At 43.3% G+C, this 14,413-nt stretch overlaps 1 protein-coding gene across 2 annotated transcripts in view; it reads right to left on the bottom strand.

The window, feature by feature from the left end:
• Positions 1 to 10,708, bottom strand: part of Kat7 (lysine acetyltransferase 7) — a 38,084-nt gene extending 27,376 nt beyond the window's left edge. The window contains exons 1-4 of one of the 2 annotated variants that reach the window (XM_052759858.1): positions 10,493 to 10,708; positions 6,098 to 6,245; positions 3,375 to 3,551; positions 96 to 335 (exon numbers count right to left, since the gene is read on the bottom strand). In XM_052759858.1, coding sequence (XP_052615818.1) covers positions 96 to 335; positions 3,375 to 3,551; positions 6,098 to 6,245; positions 10,493 to 10,507 — 580 coding nt within the window. In that variant the 5' untranslated portion in view covers positions 10,508 to 10,708. The remainder of the gene's footprint in view (positions 1 to 95; positions 336 to 3,374; positions 3,552 to 6,097; positions 6,246 to 10,492) is intronic. The other variant, XM_052759859.1, reaches the window with a different exon arrangement.
• Positions 10,709 to 14,413: the final 3,705 nt, after the last annotated feature.

Below are 14,413 nucleotides of genomic sequence, written 5' to 3'. Positions count from 1 at the left end.
TTGCTCTGAGTTCACAACCACTGAAGGGTTTGAAAAGCTGGATCACAATGAGCTCCTTGTACCATCCAACAGTCACAAAGCTGGGGCACACTCACCTAGAGAGTTGCAGCCTGGTGTAGGACACTTCATATTGAAATTGTAGCTTTCATGAAATCGACGGCGCTTAGGACGGTGAGAGAGGTCACTGCCTGAGTCCTTCAGGGACATGTCCTTGGCAATGCTCTCATCATGAGACACGTTGGGGCTGGAGATGTCTATGTCAGACTCAGAAGAAGGTGCATTTCCAGTTGGAGTTCGAGGTGGTGACTCATCATGATCAGCTGTATTTTTAGTTTCTAAAGAAAAAGCAATTGGTAGAACTGGCTAGTGGGGCTCTTAATTTGAAGATTCACTCGACTGAAGAGTTTATGGACTCTGCAGTTCTCTTTCTACAAGCTTTTTTAAAAGACAGAGTGTCACACAGCCCAAACTCTCTAGGTAGCTAAGAATGATCTCAAATATGTGATCCTCCTGACTCTACTTCCCTAGTTCAGAGCTTGTAGGCATGTACCACCATGCCTAGCATTTTATGAAGTCCTAGGAAGAGAATCAGGGCCTCATACACGCTCTGCCAGCAGGCTACAAATGAGCTATGTCTATAGCCTCCAAGACCTTAACCAGTCATTTTTAGCTACTTATCAGCTATAAGACATCGAAATCATCACTTTGGAGTAACTTTAAATTCTGATTGAATGTAAATTGGGGTTCACCTACTTCTCTGTTTCTCCTAAGCTTTTAATCCAGGGTAATCAAAAACTGAATATAAATGAAGTCCTTGAAATATTATCAAAAGTACAAGTATGATAACTGTGTTCTCACCAGTCCAAGTGCTGTTTAGTAGTGAAACTTAAAACTATTTACTGTCATTTAAAAGTACATTTACCAAATGTATTACGTTCTTTATTAGAAAAGTAAGTAAATAACTAACCAACCTATTTCCCTTCCTGGAGATACACAGGACAGAAAATAAATGAGCTGGGTGTGGTGGTATGTTCCTTTAATCCTGCCTCAGGAGGCAGAAGCAGGCATTCTCTATGATGAGTTCAAGGCCAGTCTGGACTACATAGCAAGGCTACATAGATGGCTCAGAGGTTAAGAGCACTGGCTGCTCTTCCAGAGGTCCCGAGTTCAATTCCCAGCAACCACATGATGGCTCACAACCATCTGTAATGAAATCTGGTGCCCTCTTTTGGTGTGTAGGCATATATGCAGGCAGAACAGTGTATACATAATAAATAAATCTAAAAAAAAAAGACCCTGTCTCAAAACCAAGCCCCGACTTACAAAAAAAAAAAGGAAAGAAATGAAACTGACTTAAACTTTTCAATACTTATTTTATGTGTATGAATGTTTTGTCTGCATGTATGTATGTACACTATCAACATGCCTGGTGCCTGAAGTTACTGGGGTCTCATAATCTTGAAATTCACACTTTGTCTTTAAAACAACAACAACAAGACAAGACTCTCATTATTTATTATTTATTATTATTCCTGGCTGGCCTGGAACTTTCTATGTAGGGCAGGTTGCCCCTAAACACATAGGGATCTACCTGCCTCTACCTCCCAAATGCTTGGATTAAAAATACCATACTCTTGTTTTTTCTTTTAAAGATTTTATTTTTAATTATGTGTACATGGGCAAAATGTAGATGCTGGCAGAAGCCAGAACAGGGTGTCAGACCTCCTAGAGTTGGAGTTACAGGCAGTTGTAAGACACCAGACACATGTGCCAGGAACCTAACTCAGGTCTCTACAAGAGCAAGCAGTGTATGTGCCTTTAATTCCAGCACTTAGGAGGCAAAGGCATTCAGAGATCTCTGAGCTTGAGACCAGCCTGGTATATGCAGTGAGTTCCAGGACACACAGGGATATGTAGAGAATCTGCCCCTTACCCCTGCAAAGAAAGAGCAGCTCTTGTCCTCTTAACCACTGAGCCGTCTCTCCGGCACCAGAGACTGCACCCTTTGTTTTGTTTGTTGACACAGGGTTTCTCTGTGTAACAGTCCTGGCTGTCCTGGAACTAGCTCTATAGACCAGGCTGGCCTCAAACTCAGAAATTTACCTGCCTCTACCTCCCAAGTGCTGAGATTAAAGGTGTATATCACCACACCTGGTCAACTGCACACATGATTACAAACCAGATACCTACAGGGTTAGACATGGTCAAATAATCTCATGGTCTATCAAAAGATGATAACATTATTCAGCTCCAGTTAATAATTACTGTGGATAAATGGCCATCCAATATTCCCAGATCTTCCTGTTTTAAAAATTAACTATTGATCTGTAAATTCAAAACTAGTCTGATCTAGATAGTGAGTTGCAGGATAGCCAGGGCTACATAGAGATCGTGTCTCAAACAAAACAAAAACAAATAAACAACCAAAAAATTAAGTATTGGGGCTAGAGAGGCAACTCATTGGTTAAGAGCACTGCTATTCTTTCAGAGGACCTGGGTTTCATTCCCAGCACCCACACAGCAGCTCACAATTTTAATTCCCATCCCAGAGGATCTTAGGCCCTGCCCTCTCCTGTCCTTCATGGGTACCAGGCACAAACGTGGTTCACAGACTTACATGCAGACCAAACACCAATACATAAAATAAATAAATGAAAATTTAAAAATGAGTACAGATTTTTATATGAAAATCTTTGTACTTCCAAGTACTACCAAAAAAGTAAACAAATAAACAAACAAAAAACCCCTGTAACTGGGCAAACCATTTGAAACTGTGCAAATCAACCAACCACATTGCCTGGCTGAAGAATCTCAGTAGCTTGTAAGATCTATTCGATCACCTCGTGCTCTAAGACTCTTGAACTACTAAGTCACAACCTCAGTAACTTAACACTGTCTATTACCAAAGGTCTCTTCTAGTCAACAATCTGGAGGGAAAATGGACTAGTAGTCACGGCTCATACCTTCTTCATGTGGAGGTTCAGAAAGCTCTACCTCCTTTTCCCTATTACAAAGCCAATCTAATACACTCCAGCTGATTGGACCTTAACACGCTAGCAATCAAAATAGACTGTGCAAGACAGTAAGAAATTAGATAAATTGAGCATAGTGGCACACATCTGTAGTCCCAGCACTCTGAAGGTTGAGGCAGGAGAATCACAGGTTTGAGGCTATATGCTGAGAACCCTATTTCATAAACCACAAAGCCATAAACCCCAAACAAACGAACAAACGAACAAACAAACAGGAATCAGGTAAACAATGTTTGCCTACCTAAACTCTGACAGTATCTCTCTGACAGTATCTTTCTGTCAAAGCAGAAAGACAACTGACCAGATCCTCTGTATACAAACAAGTCATACAGGTCCACTTACCTCTATCTGAAAAATCAACCACTTGTTCCGTTTCAGAGCCAGATGAACGAGTCTGCCGAAGAGGGTACTTTTTTGGAGTCACTGGGGTGGGCTGCTGCTGACTACGGGTCACTCTTCTGGTAGAATAGGCGGGCTCCTCAGTGCCGAAAGATGGTAAATTTCGAACAGGGCTGGAATCTGGTCCCAGTTTTAAAAGACCATAAAATTAAGGAAAAAGAAGAAAAACCATTTTATTCCCATCCACACCATTAATAAGAATGCAGTTCCTTCTCTTCATATTTCACCAAACCCAACAAGTCCTGAGAATATATCAATCTCACTAAATAACACATGACAAAGGAGTTTAGCTCAGGTGTAATAATATCATAACAGCAGAACATGAGAATTTAGGCTCTGTAGTGAAGACTGAATGCCATTCGATCCCACTCCACACAGCAACCATATGAGGCATCTTGGGCAAGTTAATGTCTCCAAGCTTGCTTCTTTTCCCATAAAAAAGAAAAATACCTTAGTTTAGTTTGGGAGAAAAAGAGAGAGGGAGGGTGGGAGGGAGGGGGGAGAAGAGATGGGGGAGGGGAGGGAAGGGGAGAGAGAGAGAGAGACAGACAGACAGACAGACAGACAGACAAGCAGCATATTCCTCAACATTATGAGCAGAGTTCTTTACCAGTACTAACTGCACTGCCAGTTTCTTCCCTGGCTACAGTCCATCATAATACAGATGTCCTAAAGCTAACAGAATAATACATAAATACTACTGTATTAGGGGATTATTTATTCTTTCTGATTATCCTTGTTTTCTTATGTGAAGTCATAATGGATTCAAAAAGTACAAAAATTTTTAAGACAGACCTAGTGATATAAGCATTCTTAGTACTTGGGAGTCTGAGGCAAAATGATAGTAATGTACAGTCCAGCCTGGGCTACATAAGAATAAACTGGCTCAAAACAAACAAATGAAACTTATGTTTTAGATTTGGGGTTTTTTTAAAGCTGTATTTTATTTTTATGTGTATGAGCAGAAAAGGGCATTGGATCCCCTGGAGTTACTAATGGCGTGAGCCACCACGTGGGTGCTGGGAACTGAACCCAGGTATTCTGAAAGAGCAACTAAGCGCTCTTGCCGCTGAGCCATCACTTCAGCCCTGTAAATTCTTCCCATAAACTTATTGTGAAGCCTTCACAGACCTTCACATCTCCAACAAGGGAAGAGAGTCAAAGTTGAAAGTGAAGAATATTTTAAACAACAACACCTATGACAATGTGTGAAACACAAGCTGAAATTCTCCAGCTGTCAGGAGAGGTCAGTTTGTACAGAGCCAGGTCCCCAAGTCCGTATACTTTCAGGGGCTCTTTTCACAAGGCTGTCTATATTTCACACAAGGGAGGGTGTTCTTAACTTGTGCTGATGCTCAAGAGTTGTGCAGTTCTGTGGCCAGGAAAGAAAATAACTGCAGAGACCCCAAGTTCATGTGTCTAGCTGTTTTGAATATCCATCACCTTTTGGGCATTGCTAATTATAGTTTCTAAGAACCCCTAGGACTCTTTGCATATATGGTTCCCTCTGCCTCAAACATTTTTCTCATCTTTCAATTTGTAAAATCCTAGTAGACTCCTACTAGACAACAATGCGGTTGCCCCCCCTCTGGGCTTCCACAGGATTCTTTTTTTTTTTTTTTTTGGTTTTTCGAGACAGGGTTTCTCTGTGTAGCTTTGCGCCTTTTCCTGGAACTCACTTGGTAGCCCAGGCTGGCCTCGAACTCAGAGATCCGCCTGGCTCTGACTCCCGAGTGCTGGGATTAAAGGTGTGTGCCACCCCCCCCACCCCCTACCCCCCCTCCCCGGCGTTCCACAGGATTCTTTAACAAATCACATTTATTTATTTATGTGTGCACATACACACACACATCCATATATTTCTATCTGTAACTATCTAGCATAAATAGATAATACATACATAAATACACTTTTTTGGGGGGCAGGGGGAGAACCAGAGTCTCAGTATGTAGCTCTGGCTAGCCTTGAACTCTCTATATAGACAAAGCTGGCCTTGAATTCAGAGATCTATACACCTCTGCTTCCCAAGTGCTGGGATTCAAGGCATGCACTACTACACCCAGCCACTTTCCCATTTACCCTATCACCTTTGCGTATTATCTGAAACCTCTCTTCCACACTGAACAGAACTATAAGGGGCAAAGGCTACCCACCAAATAAGCCCAAATGGCTAAGCACACTAAAGAGCCTTCCAACTACCTTCTGAGAACAAGCCTTTGTTTTTTTCATTACCAAAGCAAAATTCTGGGTATTTATTCACACACTGTTATATCTAACAAATGTGATTCTACATTCCATAATTAAACATGCTTTTAGAAGCATTAAGCCTCACTAACACATTCAATAGGCATTTTAAGCCCCTAAGCCATTTTACAAAGTGATAAATTCCCAATTTACCATTTTATGATGACTGATAACACCATGAAGTCTTAAAAAAAATAAAAAGTGACAGGACACCTGTGTCTTAAATCTATGCAAGCCACAGCCTATAAACAGGACATGGTATCCGACAGGAATCATTTTGATGAATCACGGGCTATTTCTGCATTTGCCTTACACTCCGACACATTCTATTATCTACACTAAGCCAAAGGACTAGTCTCCTTATGAACTAGCACAATAAAATGATACCACTCTGTCCACTGTGAGGAACATTTGACTCTTACCTTGAGAACTCTGGCTTAGCCGGGCTGAAGAGCGGGTGACTCGGGCAGACCGTCGCGACGTGCCGTCACTCTCAGAACTGTCTGTGTGCTCGAGATCTGTAGAAAAATCGGAATCTTCGGTTCCATCTGAACTACTGCCTGCATTTCTCTGTAATACCATAGATCCAGACATTAGCATGGAAGCATTTACTGTGGGTTTCTATTAACACTGGAAGTAAAATGAACCACGATGCTGAAGTACCAAGTCCCAATGTAAGAAAGGACTCCACAACTTCCCCTCCCTGCTCAGAGAACTGTCCTTTATTTCAGACATTTCACTGGAATATCCTACAAAAAAGACACACTTGGAAAGAGAAGTAATTCTTATTGTATTATCACTAATTCTGAAACAATTCGGACTGAATCATTAGAACTCTCATAAGAGATTAGCACAAATTGGAAATAAAAGCACCTAACCCAACAACAAAACACCCAAATCAAAATGGACTGGCTAGCATACCATGTAAGAAAAAAAAGAAAAAGCAGAGACAGCCCAGTGGCTAAGAGCATATACAGCTCAGGCAGAGGCCCAGAGTGCAATTCCCAGCACCTACATGGTGGCTCACACTGCCTGTAACTCCAGCTCCAGGGGAACCAATGCCTCGGGCCTCCTGGGGCACCTGTACTCATACATACATACACATAGTAAGAACAATATAACTAAATCTTTCTTTTAAAAAAGAAAAAGTCCGGGGGCTGGAGAGATGGCTCAGAGGTTAAGAGCCTTGACTGCTCTTCCAGAGGTCCTGAGTTCAATTCCCAGCAATCACATGGTGGCTCCCAACCATCTGTAATGAGATCTGGTGCCCTCTTCTGACCAGCAGTCATACATGCTGTGTACTAAATAAATAAATCTTTAAAAAAAAAAAAAGAAAGAAAAAGTCCAAGATAGTGTATAAAATGATAATGCTAGGCCCCATTTAACTTCAGGGTAAATTATGTTCACACTCTCCATCAACAAAAATCATATTAGCTGGGCATGCTGGCACATGCCTTTAACTCCAGCAGAGGCAGGAAGATCTTTGTGAGTTCCAGGACACCTAGAACTACATACAGAGAGGCCCTGACTCCAAAAAACAAACAAACAAACAAAAAGCCCCACGTTAAAAAAAATACATCATTTCAAACTATGAAGCAGGAGATGGCTCATTAGTTAAGAATATGTGCTGTTCTTGTAGAGGTCCTGGGTTCTATTCCCAACACCCACACAGGGACTCACAACTGCCTGTAATTTCAGTTCTAGAAGTGTCAACAAGCTCTTTTGGACTCTCCAGGTACCTACCTACATATATATGGTAAATCTATATTACATACATGCATATACACACACTATACATGCAAAAAAAATCTTTCAAAAAACACAACAATCATGTTGTGGTCTATAACTCTAATCCCAAAAGAATTTAAGAAAAAGATACAAATTATTTTCTTAGCAATCTGTCCTTAAAAGTTTCGCCACATAGATGTTATAAGTGCCAGAAAAGGAATTTTATACTAAAGACTCATAGTTGGTCAAACCAGATTTTTTTAAATTATTCTATTCTATATGTATGACCGTTTTGCCTACATGTCCGTGATCTTAGAGGTCAAGGGAAGTTGTCAACTCTCCTGGAACTGGAGTCACAAATGGCTGTGAGCCACCATGTGGGTGCTTGGAACAGAACCCAGGTCCTCTGCAAGAGCCACAGGTGCTCTGAACCACTGAGCCGTCTCTCCAGTCTCATATGCCAGGTTTTTTAAAACTCACCTCACATCCTAGTCATAATTGTCAGTTGGCCTCCTAAGGAGTGATTAGCCATGAAGATTACTTTTATCATTTAAGCACTTACACTATGCCCTTTTCTAGGCCAGAAATAGGAGAAAACTTGCTGAAATCACTACAGCACTTCAAACTTAAGTCCTAATATATTGGGCAGGGCAGGGAGTGGGATGCATTAGGGACTGAACTTGGGGCTTCAAGGTGCTAACCACACACTACTGAGCTACACCTTAGCTCCAAGTCAAAATTCGTTATTCAAAGAATAAGCTGCTGAGTATGTTTGGAGTTAATAATTCTTTAGATTTTTTAGAAAGAACACATATATCCTGCAAATATCCCCCACACTAAACACATTAATATTTCCACAGCAAATAGAAATGTAGTGTTACACTAAATGAGATACATAAAAAAGCAAATAGCCTAAGGATAGTTCAGGACAGATTTGCCATCAAACAAGTTACTAACATATTTACATTTGAGGTTTTCTTGGTTTTTGTTTTTTGGGTTTTTTGTTTGTTTGTTTGTTTTTTGGTTTTTCGAGACAGGGTTTCTCTGTGTAGCTTTGCGCCTTTCCTGGAACTCACTCTGTAGCCCAGGCTGGCCTCGAACTCACAGAGAGCCGCCTGGCTCTGCCTCCTGAGTGCTGGGATTAAAGGCGTGCGCCACCACCGCCCGGTGGTTTTCTTGTTTTTGAGGCAGGATCTTCCTACACAGCTCAGGCTAGCCTGGGATTTATCATATAGCCCAGGTCTACCTTGAGCTCATGGTGATCTTCCTGCCTCAGCCTCCAGAGTGCTAGGACTACAGATGTGAGGGTGTGTACCACTACACCAGCAAGAGCTTACAAGTAGACCAGGTGTACCTTGAACTATAGAGATCCACCTCACAAGTGCTGGGATTAAAGGTTTGTGCCATAACACCCAGTAAGAATTTACATTTCCCAGGACTCTGGTTATTTGGAAAATGCTAAAAGGAGACTGGACCTATTCCAACATACCAGTACATATGTTCTTTACATTTGATCTACCTGGACATAAATACAACCTGTCAACTTCAATCATTTTAAGAGACATTAATGTAAATATTCAACCTGGAAATCCTCTGTAAAGAATAATTTCTGCAGGAATCTTAATACCAACCATCTATCCACCCATATATTTCATTCATAATCTGACCATAAAGGCTCCAGAGTCACAGAGTATCACTAAAATAAAAGGCAATCTTTAAAGTCACCTCATCCAATGACCCAGATGGGAATCCATTACCTTCTACTAATTCTTCCTGGCTTAACCCTGAAAGTCAGCTCTTCACCATTTATTTGAGTTAACTGCTTCTTTACAGTCTACATAATTTCAAGCAGAGTCTGTACTGCAGCCTTCTGTGGTTACGTCTTTATCTGTGTTCTCCACTCAACTGTGATACCCTTAAACCAGTGATCATTCATAATTTTTGAATCCCTATCGACTAGTATGTAGCAAGTGGTCAGTAAACATTTGAGGAACTGCATTACATTTGTTCTGTAGTTCTGGCTTGCCTTTGCTTGACAAGTGGCCTAGACACAGTTCAGCTGTCCTCCACATGTTCAGTTGTAGACTGCAAAGAGCAGGGTCAGGGCTGGAGAGATGGCTTAGCAGGCAAGAGCACTCGCCTCTGTACAGATCTCAGGCATGCATTAAAAAAAAAAATTGCACGAGCCTAGAATCCCAGGACCGAGGAGACAAGACAGGTGGATCTGGAGAGCCTTCTGGTTCAGTAAGAAAGCCATAGAGAAAACTAGATGTCCTGCTCAGGCCTTAGCATACACCGTCAATCGCCTGCACCCGCACCCTCAAGTGCATGCAGCACATATAGCATCATATATATTTCCTTGTGTGGTTTCAAAATTCAAAGGACCCTTCTAATTCCAACAAGTTTTGTGTTGTTATTTTTCCAAAATGCACTTCCTAGGCAATGTCAAACTGAACAAATAAGTGGAAGACGATGTCTGAGATGCAACAGGCCTGCGAGGTATCCCTTGGGAGCGGGCGCTGGTTTTCCCACCACCCATTCCTCCGCTTTGTTGTGCCCCCCACCTGGAAAGGAAAGTGGTCTCCCCAACTCGTCTTTGCACCTATCGCCATCTCTATCCGGAAGGGCGGGGCCTCGGGCGACCCAATCCAGGCCTCGCTAAACCGCACCCGCCACAAGAACAGACTGCGAAGCTGGGCCAATGAGGAGGAGAGACAGCATTTTCCACAGCCAGTCGCAGGGCACCGGGGCCAGACCCAGACACCGCCCACGCACGCGGGGAGGTGACCGTTGAGCCCAAATAGGCGGCGTCCCCGTCCAATCAATATGCTTCCAGACGCTTCGGCGACCAATTGACAAGAACGCCTCCGATCCAGGCAAGCAGAGGGCGGGAATAGTTACTAGCGTAGGCCGAGGCCAGGGTCGGGCCCACATTTTTCTGTCTGGTACCGAGAGGAGGCAGGGTGGCTAGGCTAGGCTTGGGGGAGCGGGAAGTTGGGACGCAACCACTGCGAGGCGTGGCCAGCTGCGTCACGTTACTCAATCGACTCGCCTTAGAAACCCGCCATCCCTCCTCTGCTATTTCTCACCTTCCGTCGCGGCATTGCCGGCGGCTGCAGCCCGACGGTTCCGATTCGGGCGGCGGCAGCAGCAGCAGCAGGAACGGTGGCTCCGGCGGGCTCCGTGGCGGCCTCTGTAGCAGTCCCAAACCCTGCGGACGATCCCAAGTGCCTCCTGCCTCTCAGCGTCTAGAGCCTTCTGCGCAGGCGCCGCGGGCTGAAGCGCTTTTTCCTTCACTTCCGGCTGAGGCTCGCGTCACCTGACGTTTAGGCCAGAGAGGATACTGGGAAGTTTGCAACTTTTACGAGGCCAGTGAGCGCCATTTTGGAGTCGGGCAGGAAACACCACCAATAATGAAACCTTGGGCCAGCCATTTTTAGTTCGGTGTGTGGCCTCCTTTGTGGGACTAGGTAGCCATGATTGTTTGGGGCAGACGTCTGACAGTGGAAGTTAACAGTTTTCATCTTTATCTTGGGCAAAATCTCCCTTCCTGGTCGTTTTAATTTCTGGCGTGGAGGAAGGAAAACCCCAGAATCCATCAGGTTGTCGAGCTTTAACCCTTTCGTTTCCTAATCGGTCAAAGGACGTTTCCGTTTATCATGTAAACTCCGAGTTGGGAAGAAATATTTTGCCGAAGAAACTGTTCTAAGACCTATTCTTGTTCCGGAGTGGTGTGAATGGGGCTTAAATAAAGGATTGGCAGGTTATGTCGGTCATGAAGTTTCCTGTCTGGTAGAGGAGACATTGTCCTTGCATTAAGAGAACAGCGAGTAAGTTACGTTCACGTTACAGGATCATGCAGAGCTGTTCTCCGAATGCCGTAGCGCCTAAGAATTCCCAATTTAGCTCTGCGGTGAAACGCCCCTGGCCGAGCGGTTTTCTGCTTTGGTTTGCGAGCTTTGGGTGGCTGGAGAGGGGGCGATGAGGTGATGTCAATATAAGGGTGCTAGGTGCTGTACCAAAGTCGGAGAAGCGTTGAACTCCATTCAGCCCATGTGACCTCGGTAGCCCAACTGCCAGAGCCAAGAATTGGAGGTGGGAGGTGGAGAAAAAAGTATTTTTAAAGACACTGGAGCCCCGCAAAAAAGGAATGGGTGTTTAAGTAATAATAAAAGGGCATAGGAAAGAGAAGCTGGTTAAGGCTGGAGGAAGAGCTATAAGAAAAGCCTAGAACCGGGCGTGGCGATGCATGCTTTTTGAGGCAGACAAATCTCTGAGTTAAAGGCTAGCTGTTCTACACAGGCCAGGCCCTCTTTCAAAAAAGAAAAGGCAGGAAAGTGATTAGCAGGCCTTGAAGTTTTAACCTGAGGGGACTTGAGAGAACCAAGGCTTGGCGAGGAGCGACTTGGTGGGATCAAAGCAAGCTCAGTTACCAAGTTAGGATTCTGGTTCCAAATTTATTTGTCTGCTTGAATAGTGTGTGTGTGTGTGTGTGTGTGTGTGTGTGTGTGTGTGTGTGTGTGTGTGTGTGTACACGCATGACTGAGTGTGCACAGTTAACGACTTTGTGGAGTAGGTTCTCTCCTTCCACCTTTATGGAGTCTCAGGGATCAAACTCAGGTCACCAGGCTTGCTGAAGGAGTAAGTACCTTTATCCAATGAGCTGGTTCACAAGCCCCTATCAGAATTTCAATCTGAGACCTAACCTCTGGAGAGAGGCTTAAAGAACAGACTACAAACCCCTGATTGATATGCTAAACAGAGGACTCTTCAGAGTTAAAAGTTCCCGACCCTTAGCTCACACTCCTGGGGGGATAGCTTGAGCCATTGTTGACACAGGCAGCGTTTAGTATTTCATTTTTAGTACTTAGCATAAATACCTTTGAACAGTCTATGTGGGTTGAACTTCACATAAAAGCATACTTGAAAATGGCTCAGCCGGGCGGTGGTGGCTCAGGCCATTAATCCCAGCACTCGGGAGGCAGAGCAGGTGGATCTCTGTGAGTTCGAGGCCGGCCTAGTTAGTCTACAGAGTGAGTTCCAGGACTGGCTCCAAAGCTACACAGAGACACCCTGTCTTGGAAAGAAAGAAAGAAAACGGCTCACATTCTTTCCTCTTATTATTTTAACGCTCATGTGTTTCATTTCATTCTATTACTGTTCTTTTACACTCATGCGTGTGTTCCTGGGGTTACTCTGGAATGTTGTAACTCCCTAACTATATTTGAATAATATTTTAAGTTGGCTGCAGTGATACATATCTGTAATCCCAGTACTTGGAGCAGGAGGCAGAAGATTCAGTTTAAGGTTATGAGCTGCTACATGGTTCTAGGACAGCCTGGGCTATAGGAAACAGTCTCAAAAAACAACACCCCCTTTGCCAAAAAAGAAGAGAAATATATGTATGCTTTTATATTTACCTTTTCTGTCCCGGCCTTTCTAGAGTACCCAGTCCATGTTCAATCCACAGTGAATGCTTGCTACTCAGTCAGATTATTCTTAGCATTTACATCATTACAGATGTTCAATATTTTTGATAGTTTACAGTCCTTTTAGATAGAATTCTTATCTTTTGAAAATGCACTCTGGAAAAGATGAAAAACTGACACTAGGATAGAAATATGATCTTTGGCAAAAATATGTATTCTTGAAGTGAGAGCGGATGTTTGGAACAGGGAAAGCAGAATCCTAAAGGCATCTTCTCTTGGATTCCTTCTCATTCTCGCTCCTTTTCTCTCCCCTTCTCCCTCTCTCGCTGGCTTACCTCTCCCCAGTTATTTGTTTCCCGATTTTCTTTTTTAAATCTTGTTTACTTTTTCTCACTCTCTCCAATTATAATCTTTACGCTGAGAGTTATTTTCGTTATGGCAAAAACAGGAACTGTTTTTATCTGACTGACCACCTAAGCACTCCCCACTGTTTTGTTTTGCCAGCCAATATTCCTTATATACGATTTTCCTGCCTGGATGCATCTTCCAACCAACCCTCTGTAATTGCTTTTCTTTCTTTGGAAAGTCTATCCCGATTTACTGTTTGTAAGATAGTAGAGCACAGTCACGTGTTACTTTGCAGTGACTGCTGTATGTTCTCCTAAAGTTTACTAGATATTTGTTCCCCACTCCGTTTCCCAGCCTAGACGAACGTAGTTCCTATCCCCCTCATTCATCAGCTTTACTAGCATCGAGTAAGAGGCTTCGATGTCAGTCCTAGATTCGAATCGGCTCTGTCATGTGTTTTCTCTCTGTGTTGCTCTTGGACAAGTTTTTAAGTTGATGTGAGTTTTCTCATCTTGAAGTGTTCATGCTAATGACCAGCTTACTAAGTGGTTCTAAGCAATAAAGGAAACGAGTGTTTGAGATACTCAGCAAGTTCCTGAGATAGAAAAGTAAAAAAGAATTTTTTTTTGGTTTTTTTTTTTTTTTTGGTTTTTTTAAGACAGGGTTTCTCTGTGTAGCTTTGGTGCCTGTCCTAGATCTCCCTCTGTAGCCCAGGCTGGCCTCGAACTCACAGAGATCCACCTGGCTCTGCCTCCTGAGTGCTGGGAATAAAGGTGTGCGCCACCACTGCCCAGCTTAGAAAAGGCTTTTGTATTTGTGGTCTCCCTAATCATGAGTATAACATCCTTATGTTGGGTATTTGTACATATCAGTGATCACATTTACCTGTTGAACCTCGCTTCAGCTTTAGGAACCCAGCAATTAACACAGATATCATGTTACACCTAGATGAAGAAAATACCCTCTTCCCTCAGTGGAGCTGAGTCTGGTGAGGGAAACTGGCCAGTAAGCTCATAGTTCTAAAATGCTATGGAGTATGAAAAAAACAGAGCCTCGCAACGGTGGTGCACGCCTTTAATCCCAGCACTCGGGAGGCAGAGCCAGGCATGTCTCTGTGAATTCGAGGCCAGCCTGGACTACAGAGCAAGATCCGGGACAGGCACCAAAACTACTGTCTAAATAAATGGAGAAAAAAATAGAAGTATAGGGAAGGTCCACTGGGTACAGAGAAGG

Source organism: Peromyscus californicus, unplaced genomic scaffold, assembly GCF_007827085.1.
Source record: "Peromyscus californicus insignis strain IS unplaced genomic scaffold, ASM782708v3 Scaffold_3__1_contigs__length_106647218, whole genome shotgun sequence".
Lineage (NCBI taxonomy): Eukaryota > Metazoa > Chordata > Mammalia > Rodentia > Cricetidae > Peromyscus > Peromyscus californicus.
This window is presented reverse-complemented; position numbering and strand designations above follow the sequence as displayed.